Source organism: Sinocyclocheilus anshuiensis, unplaced genomic scaffold (genome assembly GCF_001515605.1).
Source record: "Sinocyclocheilus anshuiensis isolate Anshui unplaced genomic scaffold, SAMN03320099.WGS_v1.1 scaffold1626, whole genome shotgun sequence".
Lineage (NCBI taxonomy): Eukaryota > Metazoa > Chordata > Actinopteri > Cypriniformes > Cyprinidae > Sinocyclocheilus > Sinocyclocheilus anshuiensis.
In genome coordinates, this window is record NW_015547254.1 from 737,923 (window position 1) to 765,389 (window position 27,467).

A 27,467-nucleotide genomic window follows, 5' to 3' on the forward strand; every position below is an offset into this window, starting at 1 on the left:
CACTGTTGCCAACTAATTTTCAGGGGAAGTTGCTAAAGGAAGGTTGATTTGTTGCTAAAAGTTGCTAAATGACGTTGTGATGTCATTGCGTGATGACGTCATTACGTAATCACAATGCAAAAATTGTGTCACTACATCAAATCTCAGTAAAAAAGAAGTAAAATAATATAAATGCATAATATAAAGTTAAAATATAAATAACTTTTTATATACAACATTGAATTATTGAACACTTACACATTTTTGAAGGATTACAAGTTTTTTTTATTAGCTAGTGAACTAGTAAAACTACACATTCTGACCAATTAGTTTTAAGCAGTGTATTAGTAGTCAGTATGCTACACTCTAAGAAAAGAATTCATAGGTTTTTACCTGCATTTTAAATTGCGCATTGTATTTTGTGTTTCAGGTTAAAGGGTTTACAATGGATAATGGATAACGGATAATGTCCTGGAAAATTACTAGAAGCTTCCTTTTCCGTTTTTCTAGATATTTTTCTTACAGTGTACTAACTGATCAACAATCACAGGTACAACAAGGTGTATTGCTACACTCTAAGAAAAGAATTCATAGGTTTTTACCTGCATTTTAAATTGCGCATTGTATTTTGTGTTTCAGGTTAAAGGGTTTACAATGGATAATGGATAACGGATAATGTCCTGGAAAATTACTAGAAGCCTACCTTTTCCATTTTTCTATATATATTTCTTACAGTGTACTAACTGATCAACAATCACAGGTACAAATTAATTAATAATTAAGGACATTTTTTTTTAATTATTATTATTATCAAATTGAACAATTGCAAATAGCAATAATTTAATTTACGTGATGTGTGTACTGCTAGGCATCTTTGGTTTCCTCTTTTTGTGAAATTTAGATTGAAAATGTGTGCCTTTTATTGTTCAAGTCACTTATCAAAAGTTGCTAAATGTAGCCAAATAAAATTTAAAAATAGCTAAATTTGTTGCTAGGTGCTTTTGGAAGAAAAAGTTGCTAGGGTAGTCTGAAAAGTTGCTAAATTTAGCAACAAAATTGCTAAATTGGCAATACTGATTACACTGGGGGGCATTAGGAAGCACATAGACCACAGGCTGAGCGCCCCCTGCTGGCCTACTTGATAACTCCTCTACCTTCAGTAATCTGTACAGGTACTGCTGGTGACTAACATCTGACCAATCGACATTTATTTATATACTTTTGTAGTATTTATTAATATTTTGAATTTGCTTTCATATTTGTTTTCATTATAAATATATAGCTTTAATTTATTTCATTTCAGTTGTTTTAGTAATTTTAGTAATTCAACTTTATTTTAGTTTCAGCAACATTTCCAAGTTGTTCTAATATTTAGTATTTCATATTTATACCTAATATTTACATTTATTTCAGTTATATTTAAATTACTGAAAACGATTTTTATTATTAGGAATATTATTATTATTTTAGTTTAGTTAACAATAACAACACTGCTGCACGTTTTAGTAGCTGCTGACAGAAAAGCAGCATTGTTATATAAAATGTACAATATACACAAATGTGTGTTTTCTCTAGCAGTGTTGTTTTTTATTAGTAAACTGCCCACGTGTGTTTTAGATGTTATCCATTTATACAGTTTATTGATCACAATAGTTTTTGGCCTAAACAATGGTTTGTTTGTAGACTTACCTTTCACTTTTTTTATTTAATGAATTGTTTTGTGTTTCATAATTGTTTTAATTGTTCATAATTATTTGCTAAAAGCTTACATTTTGCTTTAAAAATCCTATAATAGGCTACAATATCTTAAAAGAAAAAATAAAAAAAAAACTCCTATAACAGGCTGTAATATAATATTCAATTTTTCCAACTTACCCCATACAGTGTGACAAAATGCTACAAAAATGCTTAAGTTCAGTGTGTGCTTAGTGAACATTTTATTCCTGGGCAATAATAGAGAATATGAAGTAGGCTAGTAAATAAAATGTAATAAATAAATAATCCTGAGAAGTATTGTGAAAATCAGTGTTAAAAATAGTGTGAAAATTAGCCCATGGTTTCTCCAACATTATGAAGTTTGATAAGAGACTGGACGCGTAGTCTTTAACTCTTCATCAGGGTACGTAACGGGATGAACAGGGCCAATATATACAAATATGTGACTGTAAAACCTCTCACAACATGAGACACAAAAAAATGGATAAATTCACAGGTGTTCAGCTCCACCTGCGAGTGCTCACCTCACACACAAAGAATGAACCTTCAGCCCCCGCACCAGACATTTCGCTTCAGATTTTACCACTATATGAAATAGAGTTTTTATTGGTTTCATTTTAGGCTATAACTTGCATCTGTGGCGCGGGCACAAGAGGTCACGCCCAACTATTTAAATCACAGTTTCAGTCCTGAGACTGTATATATTTAATTTCAAAATCAGCCTCTCCACTCAAACTGAATCTTTAATGACCGTGGGAGTTGAGGGTTTAACATTTGATTATCAATATGAAAATTTGTTGACTCAAGACTTGAAGCTTTCACGGGTAGCTCACCACTTCCAGGAAGTGGTACACTGAGGAACTGCTCGAGATACGTTATGAGAAACTTCATTTAGCCGATGCGTAAAGTATATCATTTTTGACATAAAGTGCCGCCGACTGTCATCGTCGATTCCCGCTTCTACAGTCAGGCGCGATTCGCGCGTCAGGACTCTCATAAAGTGAACTGACATGAATCAATGAATCGCGTGAGATCAGAAGTGACACATTTGAATGAACGTGCCATAGTTTGAAGATGAGTATGAATTATTCCCATGTAATATTGTGATGGCTTCCTCAACCGAGAGACCCCGCAATTCAGGTAAGCTTTATGTAAATATGTAGATATCCTACCTTTTGAATCTATCTTATCTATCTGGTGGACGAAGTACACAAATCAGTTAGGCCTACTTGAGTAAAAGTACAGATACGTATAATAAAATATTACTCCAGTAAAAGTACTCCTTTTTCAGTTGTACTCGAGTGAAAGTAATCGATTTTTTATGTACTTAAGTAAAAAAGTACTGATAGATAGATTTATTTTGCAATTTTATATAGGCTACTTAATTTAATTTTATATTAGCACATATTTTTTATAATCCTACTGCTCAAAATACCTGGGATTTCCCCAAAATAACCACTATATGGAGTCAAGATATATTTTTGTTGTTGATATGGACTATGTTGACGAGACTGATTTGGTAGTGTTCACTGTGAATCTTACACTGCGAAGTACCTGAGAGAAAACAGATTTGACCATCTGATTTTCACCAGTAAGAAAAAAGTGTTTTAAAGCCTGTTGTTTTGCAGAACATCACAGTTATATATGACATGAGAATAAGGCCTGAAGTTACCCCCAGATGTAATCTATCTAGGTGGTTGAATAAAAATATTTGGACTTTATATCTAAAAATTACCTCAACTTAGCACCAGCAAGCTTGTTAGCTAGACAGTTAGCATCAGCTAACAATATTTACTTATTTTCAGTATGGTTATGATGAATAAACATTCATATCTGTCTACTCCGCTAGTTAATCCAAACAATATAAAAATGTATACTGTTGATAAACAATATAAAAACACACATAGGGCTAAATGCGTAGCATTTTAATAAAACTGTTAACGTTACGGCAGCGGGGAAAATGAGCGTGCATGAGTTATTTTATTTGTCAAATCTATTTTATTTAATTTGTGTTATTTTAATGTTTCTGTTTTTTTTTTTTACCTAAAACATAGAGACACTGATGTTGATGTGTCTGCATTCAAGCATTTCAGTGGGCTTAAATAGACCACCCTTTACAGCAGATTTAGTAGAAACATTTGTAAAATCTGAGTGTTACTTGTGTGAAAAATGGCTCATCTTATCCCACTCTCCCTATAGGAGCAGAGGAGAAGCAAACTGTGAAGGCCCGGCTCCTATCTTCACAGATGCTTCTAGTGGATGCCCTCTATCACCTGGGCCCTCTGCTAGACAGTGTTATATCTATAGGGCTGCTCTCTAGAGAAAACTGTTATGAAATTGAAGCTGAGCGAACGCCGCCCAACAAAGTCCGAAAACTTCTAGAAATTGTTGACGCACAGATGGATGAAAGTGGTGCCTCTAGTTTCATGGAGTGTCTGAGGAAATGCAAGAAACATTACCCGCGTCTACGAACCTGGTTGACCTCAGAAGAAGGTATGCGATGACTGAAGTTGCATTCTGTCTTAAAACATAAATGCAGTAGCATAACGTAAATACTAAAATGTTTTGCGCTCTCATTTTAGATCACTCCCAACCACCAGGCATTAAGCAAGGTCCAACAGGTAGGACACAGAATTTTCACTTTTACTTAATATATATGTAATGTCTCCCATTCCTCACCATTGTCCTGTCTCCATGCAGAACGTCAGCTACAGGCCCAGTTTAATGTTCTGTGCTCACGCTTGGGCTGTTCTGTTCTGCCGGTCTCCTACAATCTCTTCTCCAGTGGCATTCTGACTCAGTTGGAACTGGAGAAAATCCAAGCAATACCCATCCCAACCCAGCAAGCACAAATTCTGCTGTCCATCTGCCTGAAGAAAGGAGAAAAAGTGTGCATGAGCTTTTACACAGCGCTACAGAATGAGGATGAGCAACTAGCTGAGGAACTTAATGGTCAGTACAACTTTTCTAGCAGAATCTAGAGTGGAGATGCATGCAATATTATAATCTAAATGCATGTAATATTGTAATGTGCACTACTGGTCAAATGCTTGGAATAATTAAGCTTTTTAAATGGTTATGAAAGAAGTCTCTTTTGCTCATCAAGACTGCATTTATTTTGATAGAAAATATAATAGTATTATAAAAACAATAATATTATGATATATTATTACAATTTCAAGTAACTGTTTTCCATTTCAATATATTTTAAAATGTAATTTATTCCTGTGATGATCAGCATCATTACTCCAGTCTTCAATGTCACATGATCCTTCAGAAATCATTTAAATATAATTTGAAAGTTCAATGAACAGTAATTATTAGAAATAGAAAATGTGTAACATTAAAAATGTCTTTACTGTCACTTTGATTAATTTAATGCCTCTTTGCTGAATAAAAGTATAAATTTTTCTTCTTCTTTTTTTTACCTCAAACTTTTTTATGGTAGTGTATCCAGTTTCCGCAAAAAATATTACCTCAGAAAAGTAATAAACGTCAGTTAGAATTCTTAATATTGTTTCAGCCAGGAATTCAGCCACCTGTTATCAAATTTTCTTTACACTCTTCTCATTTTTCAGTAAACAGTTTGGTGGAAGACCTTGATAAAGAACCAGAAGGCAGCACTGTGCCGATAGCAGTGGAGGAAACTAGAGATCACTTGAGAGCAGCTTTACCTCTGTCAGGTAGTTCACATTTCAACATTATACTCATTTTGTTGAAAACTATGCGAGAGACTGAAGAAATATTTATGGCTGGTAAATTTGCTCAAAGCTAAAAAATTAATTTTGGTTTCCAGAATTCATCTAAGATCTAATCTTTCTGAACTGATGTTGTCCATGTCTGATTCTCCATCAGGAGGCCTGCAGCAGGTCATGACTCAGCTGGGCTTGACTGTGGGGGATGAGATTAGGTTTAATGTCTGTGAGGTTGGTGTGGCGGTGGGTTTGCCGCGTCGGACAGTCATAGAGTACCTTCTGGAAGGGGTCGGCATTGAAGACTCAGCCCAGCTGGAAGCCCTAGTGTCCTTGTATATAGAGAAGACACAGGACGCCGACAGACTACTGAGCAGAGTGGCAGAACTCAGCCCTCGGTGTAAGTGAAGGCCAATCCATCTCAGGCTTAACCTCAGATTCTGTTTAATTAAAGCAAATATTAAAGTAAATAACTATTAATTTTTTTTAGTTAGAAGTCTTTCTCTGGATTAAATAAAGATTATTGTATCCTTAGAAAGGCCTAGTGATAATTGCTCAGTGACATGACACTATTTTTTTTGTCCAAATCAATTAATTAATTTAAAATGTGACTTTAGATATAATGATTTGAATATGCCCCTTTTATGATATATTTCCAAATAAATTCTGAAAAAAAAAAAATATTGTGATGTTACCAACATGCAGAAATATACATTAAAAATTATAAAAATATACTTTAAATAATATACTTTTTACCTTAAAGAAAATACACTACCATTCAAAAGTATGGGGCCAGTATGATTTTTTTAAATTAAATTAATACTTTTAAGCAAAGACGCATTAAATTAAAACATTAACACATTTATAATGTCAACAGATTTCTGTTTTAAATAAATGCTGTTCTTTTGAATTTTCTTTTTATCAAACAACCTGAAAAGTATATCACGGATTCCAAAAAATATTAAGCAGCACAATTGTTTTCAACAATAATAATAAGAAATATTTCTTGAGCACCAAATCAGCATATTATAATGATTTCTGAAGGATCATGTGACACTGAAGACTAGAGTAATAAATGCTAAAAATTCAGCTTTGCCATCACAGGAATAAATTATATTTTTAAATGTATTAAAACATAAAACAGTTATTTTAAATTTCAATTTATTTTAAATTAAATATTTGACAGTATTACAGTTTTTACTGTATTTTAGATCAAATAAATGCAGCCTTGGTGAGTCTAAGCATCTTTCAAGAACATAAAAAAATTGTACCAACCCAAACTTTTGAACAGTAGAAAAACATACAGTGGTTAAGATTTTACTTTCACATCTGTTCACTAAGTTGTGAAGAAAACAATATTATTTTTTACTTTATGAATACTAAACAAAATAGTACAGTATTTGAAAACCATATGAAACCAACATGAATGTATCTGGTTGTCATCTGTAGGGGTCCAGCTCTCAGAGAGGGGATGTCTGCTGTTGAGGTTGCTGCAAAAAGCCGAGACTCTTCTCCGCAGCGGTATCCACAGTCACCGGCACAGCTGGGACCACCTGCACGATCAGGACCACTTACGCAGCTGGGACCACTTGTGTCCTGATGACTGCACAGATCAGCGCACTGTGTGGGCCATCTTCAGCTTTCTGGTGTGGGACTGCATGGCAGAGGTTCTGGAGGAGCCGGAGGCGAAGCCTAGCGGAGGCATACTAGGTATGATCGAGCAGCTGAATGCCAGCGGCAGAGTGGAGGCCGCACTGCTGCAGGAAGTGGAGCAGTGCTGGAGCGACGGGGACGCTGAGAGTCTGCTGCAGAGCGTGAGAGTCCTTGCTCAGGTGCTACGAGACCTGCATCCCCTCCAGGAAGGCCTCCAGCTGTCCTCTTCAGTTGAGGGCTTGTTTTCCTGCAGGCCCAGCAGGCTACACCGGGTCACTTCCTTCCAGGGTGTCTCTGCGCGGGTCATCCGTAAAGCTCTGAGCAGCATGGTTCCATCCTCTGCGGACCAGGACGCAACTCTTCTTGCTAGACAGTACTTGGAGGTGTGCGTTCGTATCGCACGTCTCCTAGATGTAGTGCAGCCCAAACGAACCACCATTGACTTTTCAAATGCGCCCATTGCTACGGTCATTCAGCATGTGCGGTTTGTCTTGTCAAATCCTTCTTTTAACTCTGATGTTTTTGACGCGGGAGTTCACCATCGCTTGCTTTCAGTGTTGGAGTTCAATCCTGCGCAGCTGGGCTTGGGCTCTCTCATGCAGCTCCACCAGGAGACCCTCTCCGAATTACAGAGCTACTTACAACTCGGCGAGCACCACAACTTCCAGTTTATTCTCGAATCGGTACGAATTTTCGGCCCCGCAAAGCTGTTTTCCGTCAGCAGGGTTCACGGGCCTGTCGCCATCGACAATGGGGTGGAGGAGGTCCTTTGTTTTATCACGTCAGAACCCACTTCATTCCTGGTACGACTGCACTGCCTTTGCTACGAAGAAGGAAGGGGGCGCTTCAAGGTGTGCGCACCACGTTGCGCATGTATGTATCTGCTCAAAGCAGAAGGGCTGCGTGACATGCAGTGGTGTGGTTGCAACGTTCTGGCTGAGGTAGGTGGGAAAGTGTGGGTCAGAGAGGGAGAAAGTAACGGCTGGGATGAGCTACAGGCGCTGGCTCAGAGACACTCTGCTCAGCTTAAGGATGAAGGATGCTGCTTTAAGGTCAAGACCTCTGGGTTGGAGTGTGAGGTCAAATTTATATACAGGAGTGGAAGGCTATGGGCTGTGCCACATAGGGACTGTGAGGTAGTTTAAAAATACGGGTAGCTGACATGACGTTGCAGTGACAAACAGTGTCACATGTTGTACTTCATTTAAAAGTATTTGAAAGGTTTTTTCAGATTTTGTTCATTTATAGATTAATGTTATTAATAGAAATTGATTTGTAGCTATTTAAGTGCAATAACATAAAAAAATGAATTAAAACTGTGAAAAACACTTTTTATCTTTAAAATTGGGAGCCCTGCACATGACATGCAGGAAAAAAATATATATACATCATGGCCACAAATTTAAAAAATCTCATGTTAATCTTGAGTACCTATAAAGTAGTATTGCATCCTTCATATCTCTGAAGAGTAGTTTTATCAGACTTATAAAACACAGATACGGCTTTACGATTCTCTCCGAAAACAGTCGAGCTCCTGGAGGTGTGCTGTGGGCGGAGCTAAAGAGTCATGAGCATGCGAAGCTTTTGCATAGAAATCATCTGCAAGCTGTGACACCGACATAAATAAAAAATGAAAAACTTTGATTTAAATTTTGATTTGTTTATAAAACAAACAAACACCCAGTGCCCATAAAAGGAATTCCGCCCTTTATGACATAATACAGGGCCCTGTAGGAGTGTATTTGGCACAATAATACTCTGTCATACATCCAACTCGTTTTTTGAAACTTTGGCCATGTTTAGCATGAGAATGCAACTCTTAAACAGTGTAAATATGTCAGAATGTATGAAATAGCATTAGCCCTCCCCTTTAAAGCATACTGAGGTATTACTAACTACTGCGAATAATATCAACTCTTGTTAGGTGGTTTACATGGTGCTGTGCAACTGAAAATCAATAATCAGTTAAGAATAATTTACAGAACACTTTAACAAATTTGTTTTTCCATGCCAGTGTTACGAAATTAACATTGCTTGAACATTAATTGAATTATGAAATGTTAATTCCTACTGTTTTGTTACATTTATTGGCTGCTTTGCTGCTTCACAAACGATGTCTATAAAAATGTGATATAAAAAAACATCACAATAAAGCATTTAATTATCTAAAATTTATTGTGAAATTGTCCATTTCTTAAAAAACAGATAGAACCAATACATTAAATACAGTTGAACAGGCAATCAGTACACCTGCATGCACACTGATATTTAAAATACTTCATATGAGGATTCAAGTAAATGTCATACTAGGTCAAACTGTCTGAAGTTATCTGTTGTTTATCGATGTGATCTGGCCAAGCCAACAACTCACTTAATTCTCATGGTTTGTTACCTTGTGTTGAGTTCCTATGCATAGACGGGCCCACTGGGCGTCACATTCTCAACATGAGCATTACACGGGTATGCTGCAGTCAGGATGTTTGATCAGACCAAACTAGGGACGTCAAATGTATTGGAATGCTATTGTGCATGGAAATATGATGTTATGCATAGATCATATTCCTCTGTTGAGCTCAATTCATTTGACATGAGCTGACAATGCAAACCAGCCCTCTCTTTTCAGCTTGTCCACCTGTCAGAAATAAAATAAAAGTTTCCAAGCAGGAGTATGTAATACAAATATCTTAGGTTTTAGATACTATAAGTATCTATGTGAAGTTTTAGAAACTATATACAGATGAATAAAAATTATTTGCAATAAAAATCATACCTGATTCTCAAGGCTCTGGATTTCCACACTACCCAAACTTTGTGGTGAGAGTCTTCCAGTTGACCTGAGAAAAAAAATGCATGAAAAATGCCACTTAGATAGGTCTAAAAAGCAATACACCCATTTGGAAAATGCCTTGTAATCATCACAATTGGACTGAACAGTCTAGTCCTATGTGTTTCTGATCATGTAAGCAAATCTGTTCTCTTTTTATAACTCACCTTCGACTACTTGCACTGGGTTGTGGTGAATGGTTTCTCTCAGGAAGTGTCAAAAATTGCTCTGGAGTTAACCCTCTAACTACTGTAAAACATGAATAGTCGTCATATATCAGTTACTCTCATTCTGCACTGCAGGATCTGAGAGGATGCAAGTATCATTTAAAGAAACACACACCTGTGTGAGTGCTGCTGGAGTGAGGAGGTACTGGGGAAATGGCAGGGGAAACTCTGAGGGAGGCACTCGGTTTCTGTTGTTCAATGAGCTCTAGTAGTTTAGCTCTTGCTTCGGCACTTTGGCGGTTCAGCTCCTGCAGTTTTTGTTCAATCTCCATTGTTGAGGATCTCTCTACAGAAATAGGCTGGACAAAAAAAAAGATCTAAATGTAATAAAAAAGCTCTACCTCCTTTAGAAGAGCAAAGTCCACTAAAGGATGTAGAGCTTTTTCGCATTTGGCTCCTAAACTCTGGAATAGCCTTCCTGATAATGTTCGGTGTTCAGACACACTCGCTCTGTTTAAATCTAGATCAAAGACACATCTCTTTAGCCAAGCATCTCATCTCAACCTCTCATAACCTTGTATTCCAGTTATATCTGATCAAATGCACATTATTCTTAGCTTGGTTTGAACAGCAGCTACGCTAATTTTTGTCTATTTACTTCTCTGTTTCTGCCACGGGATGGGAATCCCGAGGTAACTAGATAACACAAGCTTCAGGCTGGATCCAGCCCTTATGAAGATCTGAGATGACCAAACACCTGAGAAGAGAAGATGCAAACCCCTCCGAGGACCTCAGATGACGACAACCCTGAACCAACATACAAAACTACCAAATTTTCCTATAAGTTTGATCACAACATACTGTATAATCATTGCTGTTAATAGTGTTAATAGTTTTTTTGAATACATGTCATTAACTAACTGCATGATTTTTTTTCTGTACATATCTGCCATATGGACATCACCTTGACATAGTCACCACTGATAATCTACTCCTAAATGTAATGTAGAAACTTTCATTTTCTGTGAAGCTGCTTTGCAATGATTTGTATCATGAAAAGCGCTATACAAATAAATGTGAATTGAATTAACAACCATATCCAAACTCACTGTGTACTATGCAAGCCTGTTTCTACCTCAGCATAAAAAAATATGCAAGGAAAAAAAAAAGTCACAATAGAGAAATATAAAGTTGCAACTGTGAGATAATGGAGACATAGTTAAGAGCAATAAAGTCACTATTACAATTAAAAATTGTGAGATAAAAAGGTACAATTATGAGAAACTTAAGTTAAAAGTCTCACAAATCATATGAGATATACACTAGGATTGTGGTCAGTATGATTTAAAAAAAGGAAATTAATTATTCTAATCAGTGACAGTAAAGACTTTGCATTGTTAAATATTGTTTATATTTCTTATAAATACTGCCACAAATATATTAAGCAGAAGATAATAAGAAATGCTTCTTGACCAAATCAGCATAGTAGAATGATTTCTGAAGGATCATGTGACACTGAAGACTGGAGTAATGACTGCTGAAAATTCAGCTTTGCTCTCACAGGAATAAATTACATTTAAAAATATATTCAAATAGAAAACAGCTGTTTTAAATGTTCACATTATCACTGTCTTGACTGTATTTTTGATCAAATAAATGCAGCCTTGGTAAGCATTAGAGATGTCCCTAAACTTTTGAACATTATTGTAAAGTCATATTTGTGAGATATAAAGGCACAACTATAAGAAATAAAAAGTTGTGGGAAAAATAAATTGATAAACAGTTGTGAGGAACTGCAGACTACTTTACTCCAAATCCACAGTATGTAACTAACCTGCTGTGTGTGCTGTGGCTCTGTAGAGGGCGACACTTGTCTAACTATAGAACTGGTTGTGGAAAGTCGGTCTGCGCTTTGCTCCCTTGATACTGAAGCTCCAGCTGGAGATGGACGGTGCTGCCCCAACTGGGTCCGGATCGCTGCGTTCTGATGTGTCAGTTCAGCCATCTCCCCTAGCATGGCATCCTGGGAGAGATCGTCCAGCAAAGGAGTGGGTCGTGGTAGGCTAGCGAAGGAGGAAGGAGAGATGGAGATGTCAAAGTCCTCCAGTGAACCCTGACTTCCTGTTGCTGCATAAGAGCCACTGTAGTGCAGCGGGGGTGCGTGTGAATGTGGATGACACGCTGGGAGAAGTAACAAAAATTCTGTTGAGTCATACTTGCTACCTAAGACACAAATACATATTTTTAACCTTAGAAAACTCAGTTTCTGCTTAATCATTAAATTTTGATTGTTGATTCATCAATGCTGGGCAGAGTGACAGAAAGTCAAATCAAACTATATATTTTTTTTTTTATATTTTCTGAAAAAATGTGAGGGATTTTGCTCATGCAAAATTAGCCAACACAATGCTATGGTGATTGAGTGGTTTCCAGGGTGTCGCTACGCAGTTGCTAAGGTATTCTGAGTGGTTGCTAGCTGGCCCAAGTCAATTTACATTTTCTGAATAAAATGTGACCTAACAACTTTCCTATTATTTTTTAATACATTGCTAAGGTGTTCTGAGTATTTTACAAGGGTGTTGCTAGGGGAGTTCTGGACAATTTCTAGGGTCAGGATGTTCAAATCAGATTTGTATGGGTCCAATTTTAATGTCTCTGTGGATTTTTATCCATTTTAGCATCCTCCAAAATGTAGCATTTCAATCGTGAATATGAACAACAACAACAGTGATGCTTGTCAGTGTTAAGCCCTCAATACTACAGGGTGTCAATTGACAGAATGAGAGATCTTGCCACACTTCAGACTGACCTGTGGGAGGCAGACCATCTCTTTGACGAGGAGGAGAGATCCTTTTCAGTACCGCCAGACTCCATATTTTTGCTTTCTACAGAACACAACACACTCTTCTTAATCACTGTGCCACTACAGGTTCAAATACATACTCAAGATAACCAATCCTGATATGAACTGGTAAGATACAACTTCAAAACAGTGGCAATGCAAGTTTACAGGTCCATGATCTGTGGATCTATAGTTACTTTGAGCTGTGTTGTCTGTGATTTGCACTGTTGTGTGTGATTCTGCAGAATCTGGTCTTCCCACCACCAGGACTACAGCATCTAGGCGTCGCTCTAGGTCAGTTATCTGCTGCTGCAGCCTCGCCTGCATGGAAGCAACAACAAACATTTGAATGGACAAACTTGCAAATAATATCTGGATAACATTGCTGAATGATAAATAGTTCACCTGCAGGGCGGTGCTCTCTTCCCTCAGTGTCAGTGACTCCACAGTCAGGGCGTCAATCAAAGCTCTCTGCTCCTTCACTTCCTCCTCTAGTCGTCTTCTCTCCTGTGCCTCCCTCAAAGCCTCCTCTTCTTTCTGTGTGCAAGTGATGCCAATGAGGAAGTAACTCATCTGACCAATAAAAAAAAAAAAAAAAAAGCTTTTGGATTTTACTTGTGTGTGCCCTTACTTTTCTAATATGACTGGCTAGACGTCCAAGTGTCGCCACTAGAGCCACAGAAAAGCCGGTGAGGCCTGGTCTCTGTTGCTGCAGTCTAGCTTCTGGTAGAGGATTCTGGTGGTCTAGAGAGTCTAGCTCAGTCTCCACTTGCTCAAGCATGCTCTGCAGAAGCTCCAGACTGGACTGGTTTCCTGCCAGAGAGCTTAACCCTGAGTTGTTCAGACCAGAAGTATGTCCAGAATGCCCCCTACTGGCTTGAACTGACCTGCTCTTAATACCTGAAAAAAAAATAATAATAAAATAAAATAAGCAGGTATTACCATTTTAGTCTGTATAATTTATGCCTACATACACACCTAAATACACACACACAATTAAAATAATTAATAAAAAAAAAAACAATTTAAATAAATATTTACATTTACTGCATTAATATTATCGTTAATGTTATTAGTATTATTAATATTTATATATTTTTAAAATGTTTTTTAAGTAAGTCTGTCAAGCTCATCAAGGCTGCATTTATTTGATCAAAAAACAGTTAAAACAACAATGTTCTGAAATATTATTACAAAAATAAACAAAAATGTTATAAAATTAAAAAAAGGATCATTAAATCAGTTTATAATAAACTAAAAAATAGTGCCTGATAACAGTGCCTCACCTGGTTGAGAGGAAGCAGGCTCTGGGTTCAGAACCTGGTTGACTAGTGAGTTAGACTGGTTTACATCAGAATGAGTCTGTCTGGATTTTAAATGCTGTACAGCCACCGTGGCGTTGAGGGCTGGCCAAAAGAAGCATAGATATTTAAAAAAACAAACAAAAAAAAAAGTTCAACAGATTCATCTTGACATCACATCTAACCTGCAATGAGATAAAGAAGCTCATGCCTTCATTACCTGCCTGGTCTTCTCTGACTCCAGTATTACATGGTGTCTTGGGTAGCTCTTGCTCCGGATAGTCTGAGGCCCATGGAAAAGACTCTGACCTACATTTATTTCTTTTTCTGAAAACAAGCATTTAAAAATGACATGCTAAAGACAATCAAAATGCATTAGAAGTTGTTTGTTGAAGATAAATGACCAGTCGTTCACACCTGTGCATCACAGAGCTGAGGCACACAGAGGCATCCTGGACTTCATCATGTTCCTCTTCACACTCTTCCAACTCATTCAGGGCCTAGAAAATACTTTATTATTCTAGGTTTTATTACAGAATAAAAGCTGTAGGTGGTGCTTATGTGTGAGTACCTGTTGATCCATCATAGACTGGCTGAGCAATGACAGCTGGGTTGGAGGATCAGATTTTTGATGAACAGGAAGCTCAGAGTCAGAATCACAGGCAGGTGCCACAGTAATGGTGGGGAATCCTAAAACACACAAATATGTGAGTTTTCACAAGCACATTTACATAACACTTGTTAAATCAGATAATAGCACATCAGTTTATACTGCACAAGAATCAACTACCTGTGCGTCGACAGGGTGCATCACCAAACAGGTCTTTTACTTTAGCCAAAGCTCTGTCTGACCGTGCAATGACATCCTGCAACTGACACTGATCTGAAAACACCTAAATAAATAGATTTTCACAACCTTTTTTGTTATCTGATTTGTAAAACGGTGGGAACAAAAAGTTAGTATGAGCTTGTTTTTTTTTTTATATTGAACAGTTTTAAAATATCTAAACTTTTTGTTGAGTATCATATTTGATACACCAGGCTTTTATGGCTCATATAGTATGATAAAGTGAGAACATGGAGCTCACACTTGAAGAAGAAAAAACACCTCAATTTTATTCAGTGGTCCAAACTGAGTTTACAAAATTGTGATTTGGTGCAGTTTGGTGCAAATGCTGATATTTATGCATGAGATATTTACAACAGTACAACACAATACATACATAAAAATCATATAAATATCAGTTTTGATTATATATCTCCCACTATGTCTTAATATGTGATATTTAAATGCTTAGTTTTATAATCAAAGCTCTGTAGCATTTATTGTGGGGGAAAAACATATAATCCAATGCATTACAACGATAATTGAGAGATGCACAAATATATGTTCCTCAAAAGCAATGTATCATATTTGATACTCACATTTAACATGATTTTTCGAATCAAGCAAACTGAAGTTGCTTAAAGGGTTAGTTCACCCAAAAATGTAAATTAGGCTGTGTTTTACTCACCCCAGAGGAATCCTAGGTGTATATGACTTTCTTCTTTCAGACGAATCCAGTCGAAGTTATATTAAAAATGATCCTGGCTATTCCAAGCTCTATCATTGATCATTGCAGGTGTTGCAGTGCTTCAGTCCAAAAAAAGGTAAATAAAAAGCGCCCATCCATTAAAAAAAAAAAAAAAGTGTCTCACACGGCTCCGGGGGGTGAACAAAGGCCTCCTGTAGCGAATCGATGCGTTTTTGTAAGAAAAATATCCATATTCAAAACGTAATAATCACTTGAATCTAGCTTGCGCTCACTGTTGTAAACGGAAGCAGTTCCGGGCAGATGACGTATGAGGTCAGCGTTGCGCATGAGCCGGTGAGTCTCGTGAAAACCAACGTTTGTTTACAGCAGTGTTTCTCAACCGTGGTCCTGGGCGCCCCCCAGCACTGCACATTTTGTGTCTCTCCCTAATCAAGCACACCTGATTCAACTCATTAGCTCATTAAAAAAGAAACTCCAGGACCTGAAATGGGTGTGTCAGATAAGGGAGACATACAAAATGTGCAGTTGTTGGGGGGCGCTCAGGACCAGGGTTGAGAAACACTGGTTTACAGGATCAAAAGAAGCAAAGTTTCCTTACTTTAGCAAAGGAAAACTAGTCTCCTCTTGGCTTATATCGAAATCCTCTGAACATTCTTCTTTACAAATCCTCGTTTTGTACTTATAATTAGTGACTGTTGTTTTATTTTGATCTCTCCCCTGCGTTTCCGCGTTCGTCACTTCTGAGCGGCGCATGCTTAAAGCCGACCTCATATGTCATCCGCCCGGAGCTGCTTCCGTTTACAACAGTGAGCGCAAGCTAGATTCAAGTGATTATTAAGTTTTGAATATGGATATTTTTCTTACAAAAACGCATCGATTCGCTACAGGAGGCCTTTGTTCACCCCCCGGAGCCGTGTGAGACACTTTTTTTATATGGATGGGCACTTTTTATTTCACTTCTTTTGGACTCAAGCACTGCAACACCCGCTGACTTCAATGATAGAGCTTGGAATAGCCAGGACAATTTTTTATATAACTCCAACTGGATTCGTCTGAAAGAAACTAACCCTTTTAAGCTCAGTAAGCGTTCATCTTGAAATATTAATAACATTATAAAAGTTATTCTTATGTTTAGTTTATCAGTAATTCAGTAAAGATTTCACAGCAAACGTGTTTTATTTTTATATTATACTTATTATACTAATTATACTAGAAGACCTTTTACTTGCTAATAGGTCTAAACTGTATATGACAGATTTTCAGCCAAGTTTGAATAATTTAGAGAAATTAGAAATCTGTGTATTAAATATGATACAGTAGGCTTTATAGGGTTAAAACATATCACATTCTTCCCAGATTTAGTTTTACAAGCTTAATTTTGTGAGCTGTCTGCAATCCATACACACCTCTCTGATGATGTTGAGTCGGGCTCTATCAAGTCCTGGAGGACTGGGTGGTTGGTTTTTCCTCTGTCTGCGTGTTAGAGCCTTTTCTTTTAATTCCCACTGCGCCACAACCCTATTCTGAGATCTGTGCATCTCATGATGTTGAGCCTGCGAGATCAATGTAGGGAGAAAAACTTCAGTAAATGCATAAGAATATACTTTCACAGTAAGCTCCTTACCAGTTCCTCTGGTGTGGCTTTATGCACTGAAAGATCGTGGACTGTGCTCTAAAAGAAAAGGAAAGGAAAACAGAGAAATTACAAGGCATCACTTCCAGAAAAGGATTTAACGTAACTGATTACATGATGATTTCTCACCACCCATTCTTTCTTGAGAGCAGACACCTTCCTGGTTCGCACTGGTCTTTTACCCGCACCATATAAAGGACGGTTCATCCGCAGTAAAGACATCTCACAGTAACAAACACAGGTGGCACCTATAGAAACAAACAATATACTGCTGGCCAAAACATGAAGTTTGCACTTGAACAGGAATAGTTTTCTGTATGTTTAGAACAGAGAACATTATGACAATCATTGTAAATGAACGTATCATTACGAATTATTAAACTTAACTAAATTAACCTTATATATACGTGCTAAAATTCAAACACATCCTTGGTAACTACTAGCTAATCGTGTTATGCACAATGACCGACACAAGCTGGGTTAGTACTGACAAAAATATATACTTATTTTACCTGAAACTGTCAGAAAAAAAAATGGACTAAGATTTTACCGTTTGTTTTTGTTGGTGCTGTAGTAACAGGATTAAGGAAGCGTTGATCAGGACAAATTTAAAAGCACCGCTACAATTCATTTCAAAATAAAAGTCCCCGTGTTCTGTGACTATAAAATAATCCTTTTGCTCAAAAATTAGAATATTCCGAAAGATGAGAATGTCTTAAAAGGCTATATATGCTAAATATAGATAAGCTAAATATTGTCTTTGTTAAATATAATTTTATTTTTATCACTTGTTTCACAAACAAAAGAAGACCAAGACCGTTTAATATCCACCAGAGTGCGCTGTCTACTTAAAAGTTACGTTGTTTCAGTGTAATACCAGATTGCACTACACTACTACATTTGTCTAGTAAATATTTTTTTTAAATGTTATTTTTCTGTCATTTCACTGTTGACAGTGGCCTATAAATATCTATAATATTTATATTTGTATTAACATGATGCTCTTTATATTACTTTACAGTTTGAATGTAACATGATGTTCGCTGTACATTATTTATTCTAGTATTATTTATATTAATGCATTAATAAAATGAAATTATTTTCCCCATCAGTTTGTTGTAGGATTGCAGCCTGCTCATATTATGCCTTTTTATATTTTATTTTACTATTGGAATGTAACATGTTCGTTGTACATTAATTTTATGTTAATATATTAATGAAATAAAACTAGGTTATTTTTCTGCTTGCTGTTGATAGTGGCCCATTATTCACACAAGCGATCTTTTAGTCCTAATTGCGGGCTCTAATGGATGTGAGCCACCGGTGAGCTAAATGCATTACAATACGGCGTTTCCGTCCCTTTTGTGCTCAGGGAGATCCCCACGGGCACCGCTAAACACCCATCGCACAGAAGCCGTTCCTGAAACGCCCAGGGGCCCCGTCAACATACAATGACACTTGTTTGCACTGTGCAACTGGCGGAGAAGCAAAAAGTCAACTAAGGCACGGAACTGCGCATGCGCCGCCTGACGGGTAGGCAGTTACCCCCTGGATGAAGGAGAATTTGTCAGTGGGTCACTCTCAGTCTATCAATGCCAAATCCTCACTATGCACTGGTCCTGCTTGAGATATTGACAGCTGACGAAATCAGTTGTTGCAGTTGAGTGCTCTTTTAAATATTAATGAGCCGGACCTCCCAAAACTTTTACTGAAAGTCGCATGATATGGATTAATGTGGAAAAACTTCTTTGACTGGTGAAAAAAAAAAAACGTGAGAACACATTGAGGAATCGAGCGTATGGATTACAAGTGAAGTCAGTAGTTGCTCCGTATCTCAAGGGAAGACATTTGAGAAGTGGCGACATGAAGAGTTGGTTTGATGCAAAGTTTGTCTGAAGTCCTGGAGGTTTCTCGCAGGAATATGGGATATTCTGAATTTATGGTTTATGAGTATAAAACCCCATCCCTTATGGCTTTTATGCGTTTTCATGTGTGTCCTCCTTACTTTCAGTCCGAAACGACGCTACTGGAAGTCTTGTGACGGCTGGGGGCAACAGTGGATACTTGTCTGGAGCAATTCTGCTGGATCTATTGAATTAACTTTGGAATTTCTCTGCCCAATGACATTTCCAAAGTCCTTAGTTGGTTCCTTTTTGCAGCGTCTCCTCGTTTTGTTCGTTTCATTTACCGAGTCATTAACTTAGGTCTAGACCAAAACCTGAGGTATTTTAGTCGCAGAGGTTTGTTGACAGTATGCGGGGATGCACGGGATTCCCGATGGCCGTCTCGGTGGTATCGACACTTTTGACCATCATTAACGTGAAGGCGAGTGGAGAATATTGTCACGGTTTTCATGACGCGCAGGGTGCATGGAGAGACGGCTTTCAGTGTCCGGAGCGCTTCGACAGCGCAGAGTCCATCATCTGCTGCGGCAAATGCGAGCTCAGATACTGCTGCTCCAGCACAGAAGCTCGCCTGGACCAGGGCGCATGTGATAACGATAAGCAGACACAAGACATCAACACTGGGAACAAGGACGAGAAAAATTCTGGGGCAGGTAAGCTGAAGTCTGCATTATTTTCTGGTAGAGTAACTTCCTCTGTCTGAAACAAATTAGTCAATTATACCGTGTAATCAAATTGTACACCAGCTACGTTTAAATGGTTTAATTCAATAAGTTTTACATCAGCAACAGCGTGTAACGTCTATCGACCCACTTAAATGTTTTGTGTCCCTCAGGCGTTCTGTGCGTAAAAGCCCCACTAAATGAGAAAGTTGGGTTGAGTTTCGTGTCCAAATTAGGTTACAAAAACGCTTAAGGTTAATGTTGTTTGGATGTTTATCTCCAATAATCAATCTAAACGAGAAGCGCTTATTTAGAACGGGCTCTAGCATTCCCGAACGAATGATTCTTATGAACAGGATCTTTTAGTGAATCTCTGAATCAATTGGAGCGGTTACTAAATTAATCGGACTCACTCACTGAGTCTCTCTATCAGTTACAGCTGATTTATTGAAATCTGAAATATGATCATTTGTCAGTAGACTGTTGAGAGCTGTAAATGCAGTGGGATATTTCTTCTTCCTTATTTATCTCCAAGAATCAATCTAAACGAGAAGCGCTTATTTAGAACGGGCTCTAGCATTCCCGAACGAATGATTATTATGAACAGGATCTTTTAGTGAATCTCTGAATCAATTGGAGCGGTTACTAAATTAATCGGACTCACTCGCTGAGTCTCTCTATCAGTTACAGCTGATTTATTGAAATCTGAAATATGATCATTTGTCAGTAGACTGTTGAGAGCTGTAAATGCAGTGGGATATTTCTTCTTCCTTAAAAGTACTAAAAGAATCATTAGCCGGAATCGTTATAAAGAATCGGAAACGGAATAGTTCAATTACTGACAATTCCCATCCCTAAATATAAGGGTTAAATGTCATTGCTTATCCAGGTTTTGACAGCTGCAGTTAAATTGGCATCCAACTTGGCACCTAACCGTCCACTCACTCACAAATGGTAAATTGTACTGCGCGCGGTTATAAATAGCTGCAGTTTGTGTTTGTAGCAGTAACGAACTCCAGTCGTCCGGTTCCCCACGAGGATCAAGTTCAGACTTGACTGACCGGATCTCCAGTGCGATGTGCTGATAACCTCGGTCATAAAATAACCCTCGCCGGTGCATAATTTCCTCTGACTTTGTGCAAGCTCAAAAACTTTTAATTCAACTGAAGTTCACAAATTTCCTCTCAGCTGAACCAAATTGGGGACACTGGGGCTAGTTGTCACTTTTTTACTCCAGTGAATGTTTCTCAGAGTAGGTTTATTTTTTTCAATTTCTATATAAACACATACTCTAACGTCTCGGATATTTCCACTGTTACTGACCCTAAAAAAGCAACAGTTGAACAAAATCACAGTATGGGGTAAGTTGTCACAACCTTGCTATTAAAGCACAATATAGACTTTTCGGCTAAATTTAAATAGTAAACGGCAAAATGTACTTGAACTTGAACGTATGAAATGACAACTTATAAACCTAATAAATCAAATATTCTCCCCCGAATTGATACAAGGGTAGATTTTATGAGTTCTAACAACTACCTATAACCTAAAAAACAAAAACAACAAAATTAATGTTTATTATTATTATTATTATTATTATTTTTAAGAAATAAAGAGCTTTTAGGCTCTTCTAATGATGCATATCTGAAAGGCAAGAGGAAATGGTAGTCTGCTACAGCATGTGGGCATGAAGTTTGACAGAGCCTGTCTGGCAGTTGAAGACTTGGCTCCACTTGGACAATAATGCAACAGGTGTGAATTCATGTCAAGGGGCCCCAAATCCTTTTAAGGACACGAGAAGGGCTTTGCTGTCATCCTGTAGCAGTGAACTTCAGATCACTAATAACATTCTTGATTTGACTATAACAATACAAATAAATCAGGTTTACATGTAGCCTACACAGTTTTTTCTTTTATCTTTTTTTTTTTGTAATTTTTTTAATATATGTTAAATTGAACGGATGCCATGGGATAAAAAAGGTAATTGTGACTTTTTATCTCACAGTTATGTTTTTCTCGCAATTCCCAGTTCACATTTCGCAATTCTGACTTTTTTCCTCAGAATTCTGACTTTACATCTCAGAATTCTGTTTTTTTTTTCCCGCTGTGGAATTAAAAATAAAAAAAGTAATGTCAACATTTGATCACACAATTCTGACTTTTTTGGACTTGCAAGAAAAAATATCTGAATTGTGAGATAAATGTTGCAATTATCCCGTGGTGGAAAAACATCCATAATTATCTAAAGGATACAAAGAGTAAAGAAATATATATTTTACATGTTTTAACAAAACTATTGTAAAATTCCTGGCTTGACTGAGTTGCCTTCCATTTCATTAGACACCTTTTGTTACCACTAACAGTTTGAATTATAACAAGAAGCATCTCTGAGGAACAATAAATCTTTAGAAATAATTTGTACAACAGATTCTCTATTGTTTTTCCACACACATTTGTGTGTAACTGTGAATAGGGTGTTTAAAAAAAAAAGGGGTGTTTCAACTGCCAAAAAAGCACTGATTTTCAAAACATGCACACAAACGTAAAGCTTGCCAAAATTCAGGTCATTTACTGAAAAATTCCACTGTTATAGTAATAACTACCAAAAGAGCTCCTGTAAAAATTACTCCCCTGCCATTTTTGCACAGCAATCATGTCTTTGATTCAATAACGTTATAATAAATTGTTAAACAATGGTTGCATTTTTTAGGTTATGGCTCTGTAAGTGAAATCTGTTTTGCTCCTATAATAAAATCAAAAGCCAGTTTGCATGGCTATTATAGATGATTTGATTCAACTCAATTATGAGGGTGAGAGATCCTGACCAGATGCAACAAAGTAAATGCTGAAAGCTTCCCCCAGGCGATCAGGGCCCGTATTCACAAAACATTTTATCTAACCACTAAGAGTTCTCCTAATTAGCAGTTAAAGTTTTTAGCTAAGAGTTTTCTCTTAAAACCTATTCACAAAGCTGCTGAGACAAGGGCGGGGTTGACCTTGTTGCTATGGATGATGTCAGCATGCTTACTAACTATGCCCACAGTGATTGGCTGATAGTCTCTTTCAGAGATTTATTCATAGAAATATTGTAGGGCACAATATTATGTTGCCGTATTCAAATAAAGGTTTAAAAAAAAAAAAGTTAATTGCCACATTCAAATAAAGATTTTAAAATGCAGGATAAGTGTCACTAATTAAACAAGTATATGTTCAGCTTATTGTCAGCCTGAGCCTCTTACATGTATGCTTCTCAAAAACAGTTAGCGGATATGCATATAAACAGCCTTTTAATTAACAGAGTAGAATAATCCTGGCTGAAAGTAATACATGCAAACATAAAAAATAAAAAATAAATAAAAAAACGGATGCAATAACAGCTGTTACTTCTTGCCCAACTGGTTAATGAAAACAAGGATATAATCAAAGGAAAATTAGGAGTTGGGGTAACCTCCAAAACCAAAGGTGATGCCTTTTTAAAAGGTCATTATCATCAAATGTTTCTAAAATGTTTATGTTCCAAGGCAGATTGCCAGCAACAGCCACTTTAGGATAGTTTGTGGCTTGGTCTTAGTGACTTAGGAGTCCTCTTCACTACTCCTATCGTTTCACAGATTTAGGAGCTAGTTTTAGTGCTAAAACACTTTGTGAAATACTCTTAGAGCAAAAATGTAGGAGTCCTAAATTTAGGACTGACACGGCCATTATTTTTAAGATTTTCTCCTAAATCGGCGAGTTATGATACTTTTAGCCTTAAGATGTTTTGTGAATACGGGCCCAGATGTCTAATTAAGCTATAAAGGTCACTCTTAATGCAGAATTATCTGTCGGAAAAAGCATGCACACGGTCAGGTAGTAAGGGCAGAAAGGTCAGCACTGGTTGCAGGAGATTAGAGAAGATCAAACCTGTCTTAATAAGTGTTAATGAGGGGCCCCAGACCCCTGGGGACGAGTCACTGGTGGAACATCCCGTCTTTCATTTTTGCTTCTCTCTCAGATCCCTTCATCTCACATGAGCCGGCAGGTTACCCATCTGTGAGCAGGATGGAAACATGCGAGCACTCTGTTCTCTGATTTACAGATACACACGCATGGCATATTGTGACACATCAACAAGGTTCAGCAATGCTTTAGGCTTCAAACTTGCTTATTGTTATTTTTAAAGGTGTAAAAGTTACATTGAGCTCAGTCACACTACTGATATTCTAGTCTTCCTCGTGGCAGTGGGGGTACAATTGCTTCGGATGCATACTGGAATTCGAAACGGATGTGTGCTTTCTGAGAAGGAAAAACATTGCTCAAGGGCTATATACAAACAAAACTCCCCAAAGTCCTCCCATGTCCAGCCAGCACTTTTCTCTATTTTTGACATTATGGAGGCCTGATACACATTATAACATTACATGTCCTTGTATCGGTGGCAATGAATACAGCTGGATGACCTAAATACATTATGAAGGTTGCATTACAAGCATCACATTTTAAAAACAAGGTATTAAACTGTACTTTATGAATGATACCTCAAATCTAGCAGCTTGCTTGTTGATGAGATTACTTTTCTAAGTGATCTGATTGTCACCTAGTGGATGATAAAACAGGCCAAAAAAAAAATCCCAAAGATTTACTCTGAAGCAGAAAGGCGATGCACATTTGAGTTCGTTCTTTAGATTTTGGCCAGTAAACTGCCACCAGTTACTTGATGTTAGTTAATGATGGCAAATGTAATAAAAAAAATAAAAACAGCAACAATAATTTAAAATCTATACAAGCTTTGTTTTATCAGATATCATCTGAATGTGCGCTAGTATTTCCTGTACACAACAACAAACACAGCACGAGCCGTAATGTCTGATTTGCAAACAAATAACTCTTATGAACAGGTTCTTTTTAATGATTCAGTCAGAAAGTTTCGCAAAACAGTTAAAAAAAAAGTTAAGAGTCAGCCACGCCTACCTAAAATGGCTCGTTCTAAAACGTCCCAAACAGGAGCCTTCATCAGGCGGCGGCTCAGGAGGAGGGTCCAGCAGCGGCCGCGTCCTCGAGACGATTCCCATGATGGCCAGCACAGGTACTTCACGAGGCTCGTCCTCCCGCCAATCGAGCACGGCCACTTCCTCCAGTTCTTCAGCTCCACCCGCCGCTTTCCGTCCTGCACCCGCCCCTCTGCTCCGCACCCAGGCCTCGTGCTGCCTTCCGCCGGATGCCAATGTCTACATGAACATGCCTACCAACTTCTCAGTGCTTAACTGCCAGCAAGCCACTCAAATTCTTCCTCACCAAGGCCAATTCCTACATCCTCAGTACATCGGTTTCGCCCACCCTATTACTCCGGCTCCTGTCTTCCTAGATCCCGCTCAAGCGGGCTACCGCCCATTGCAGTCTCCGTTCCCTCCGCCAACCAGCGTGGCTAGTGTGGCCAGTGTGACGGGGGATCAGAAATACCCTCCGGTTACCATGTGAATGCAGATGGGACCAGGATGCAAGTCTGAATTGAAATCACAAGACGAACACACAAAGAATCAGTTCAGGGCACAAAATTGAGGGTCATGGCTTGCAACCTTCACAAATGAGACTCCAACTGGTGCTTTATCAAACACAACATTGTTTTCTGTGATTTAAAGGACACAGTGCTTAAAAAATTACTGGATGTGTGTGTGTGTGTAACATGCCTTGAAAAGTGCTAACAGTGCCATTGTAAATTAAGCGCGTGTGTGTACATATGTGATGTATATTTGAGTTGTATAACCGTGCATGTGTGCTCTGTGCGTGACTGTATAGGTGTGTTGGTTTATGAGATGCAGTATGTGAAAATGTGTGTGTGTAGTGCACTATATATTGTGTGTAATGGGAATCACAGGTGCTGTAATGTGAAAAACAGTCCTAGCTCCCGGTTGGATGCTTAAAATCTAATGAAGTGAACACAGGACACAGACTGTGACGCTCCACCCTCCTGCCCACTGCAAAACATGCACATACAGTAGACACACACACACTAACACTTTCGCATATACACACTCACATTCTGCAGAACCAAAGTCATTTTCGCATTGCCAAGGAACTGAATAGAAAATATACAAAAATATAGGCCTGTGTTTGGGAAAGCAATGTGCGAAGATGTGTGTAGCTCAGATCAGCGGTCTTCAGAAAGCACCAGAGTCAATTACGCAGTAAAAACTGTCTGCCAACTGTTCCCCTTCACTAAGTCTCTGCCTTGTGAAAGGACTGTGTATGTGTGCCACTTTTCTTCCCCTCTGTTAGCATAAGGTAAACTCAAGGAGTACCAAAAGGGTTCCAGGGCATTTCATTTGGAGTGGGTTTCTTTCAGCACGCTCAAAGGCGGCAGTTTAGTGAGAAAAGAAAAGTCCCAGGCTCCTCCAGGAGAAGGCCATCACCTTTCTGAACTTCTAAAACTCCTGTATTAGATCTCAGACTGGCAGAAAAATCACAATGAAATTAAACACTGCCTGATTTAAAACCACCAGTCTGAGTTATTTGGCTTTTAGAGTTGGAAGATAAAAAGGTAGTTCACTCCAAAATGTTGTTTCTAACCTTTATGACTTTCTTTCTTCTGCGGAACACAAAAAAAATATCATTTTAAAAATGTCTGGTTTTTTTCATCCAATGCAAGTCAGTGTTGTTATTGTTAACTAAAACTAAACTACTAAAAATAATTTTTATCAATTGAAATACAGCTGAAATAAAATATACATATTACATGAAAAAATTAAAATGTTGAAACTAAAATGGAAAAAAATAAAATAATAAAATGAACTAAAATTATATATTAGATTAAAAACTTGAACTTAAAAATTGTAAATAAAAATAAGAAATGTTGCCTTGGCAACTAACTGAAATAAAACAAGTTACTTCAACTAAAACTGAAATAAAAGCTAAATAGAAATATTTAACTTAAGCTAATAAAATGGCAAAAGCACATAGCAAAACTGCTTAGTTAAACTAAAATTATATATTAGATGGAAAAAAAATTCTAACAAAAACAAAAAATGTTGCCTTGGCAAATAACTAAAGTTTAAGTTGAAATATACTAAAGTTAAACAAAAACTGAATTAAAAATAAATTTAAGCTAAATAAAAATATTAAAATAAGTAAAACATGGCAAAAGCACATAACACAATTGCTAAAACCTAAACTAAAATTAAAGCAACATTTAAAAATAAAACAATTCAAAATATGAATAAATAATATAATAGTATATAATATAATCCTAAAAATATAATACTAAAATAATAGAATAATAATAAAATAAGTTATAATAGTGTTGTTGTTTTGGACCCCACTGATTTTCATTGTATGGACAAAAACAGTTTTTTAGAATATCGTCTTTTGTGTTCCACTGAGAGTAAATGTTGACAGAATTTTCATTTTCTTTGTAAACTATCCCTTTAAAGTTTAAGGTAGAATGGTTTCTACCCCTATAGGAAAAGTAGCAATGTCTGTCCTGACAGGGAGCATGTCTGTTTTAGCCGTTTCTGTGGGCAATTTCACATGCACATCAGATCTATTTTTGTGTACGATATGTGTGTTTGTGAAACTGAATGAAT

The 27,467-nt window shown here is 37.4% G+C and overlaps 3 protein-coding genes across 6 annotated transcripts; 2 read left to right on the forward strand and 1 right to left on the reverse strand.

Moving 5' to 3' along the window:
* The first annotated feature begins 2,565 nt into the window (after window positions 1-2,565).
* On the forward strand, window positions 2,566-8,374 carry LOC107701645 (uncharacterized). The gene is made up of 7 exons (XM_016503682.1): window positions 2,566-2,835; window positions 3,895-4,188; window positions 4,278-4,316; window positions 4,396-4,647; window positions 5,274-5,378; window positions 5,551-5,787; window positions 6,837-8,374. Exons 1-7 carry the CDS (start codon window positions 2,802-2,804, stop codon window positions 8,183-8,185), a joined length of 2,310 nt encoding a protein of 769 aa, XP_016359168.1. The 5' UTR covers window positions 2,566-2,801; the 3' UTR covers window positions 8,186-8,374.
* Window positions 8,375-9,224: 850 nt separating this feature from the next.
* On the reverse strand, window positions 9,225-21,295 carry LOC107701673 (spindle and centriole-associated protein 1-like). Of its 4 annotated transcripts, none has more exons than XM_016503734.1 (18): window positions 17,893-18,012; window positions 17,472-17,590; window positions 17,334-17,381; window positions 17,116-17,262; window positions 14,965-15,067; window positions 14,746-14,864; window positions 14,592-14,674; window positions 14,395-14,501; window positions 14,160-14,279; window positions 13,505-13,773; window positions 13,279-13,410; window positions 13,071-13,194; window positions 12,841-12,916; window positions 11,865-12,094; window positions 10,207-10,386; window positions 10,032-10,113; window positions 9,811-9,874; window positions 9,225-9,672 (listed from the first exon to the last, which is right to left on the reverse strand). In XM_016503734.1, exons 2-18 carry the CDS (start codon window positions 17,562-17,564, stop codon window positions 9,619-9,621), a joined length of 2,031 nt encoding a protein of 676 aa, XP_016359220.1. In that variant the 5' UTR covers window positions 17,565-17,590; window positions 17,893-18,012; the 3' UTR covers window positions 9,225-9,618. The 4 variants fall into 4 exon arrangements, with proteins under 4 accessions (XP_016359220.1, XP_016359221.1, XP_016359219.1 ...); XM_016503735.1 differs by having other exon boundaries at window positions 10,207-10,393; window positions 11,878-12,094; window positions 17,893-18,011; XM_016503733.1 differs by lacking the exon at window positions 17,893-18,012 and adding an exon at window positions 20,858-21,295 and having other exon boundaries at window positions 9,228-9,672; window positions 10,207-10,390; window positions 11,866-12,094.
* Window positions 19,596-26,474, forward strand: LOC107701626 (protein shisa-2-like). Its single transcript, XM_016503667.1, has 2 exons — window positions 19,596-19,899; window positions 24,881-26,474. Exons 1-2 carry the CDS (start codon window positions 19,596-19,598, stop codon window positions 25,363-25,365), a joined length of 789 nt encoding a protein of 262 aa, XP_016359153.1. The 3' UTR covers window positions 25,366-26,474.
* Window positions 26,475-27,467: the final 993 nt, after the last annotated feature.

Coding starts and splice junctions, on each gene's coding strand:
- LOC107701645 (XM_016503682.1), top strand. CDS start 2,802: ATGGCTTCCTCAACCGAGAGACCCCGCAATTCAG. Junction 4,189..4,277: donor CTGGTTGACCTCAGAAGAAG/GTATGCGATGAC, acceptor CTCTCATTTTAG/ATCACTCCCAACCACCAGGC. Junction 5,788..6,836: donor GGCAGAACTCAGCCCTCGGT/GTAAGTGAAGGC, acceptor TGTCATCTGTAG/GGGTCCAGCTCTCAGAGAGG.
- LOC107701673 (XM_016503733.1), bottom strand. CDS start 17,564: ATGTCTTTACTGCGGATGAACCGTCCTTTATATGGTGCGGGTAAAAGA. Junction 13,195..13,278: donor AAGAGAGCACCGCCCTGCAG/GTGAACTATTTA, acceptor GCTTCCATGCAG/GCGAGGCTGCAGCAGCAGAT. Junction 10,391..11,865: donor AGCCACAGCACACACAGCAG/GTTAGTTACATA, acceptor TTTTTTGTCCAG/CCTATTTCTGTAGAGAGATC.
- LOC107701626 (XM_016503667.1), top strand. CDS start 19,596: ATGCGGGGATGCACGGGATTCCCGATGGCCGTCTCGGTGGTATCGACA. Junction 19,900..24,880: donor CGAGAAAAATTCTGGGGCAG/GTAAGCTGAAGT, acceptor TCGTTCTAAAAC/GTCCCAAACAGGAGCCTTCA.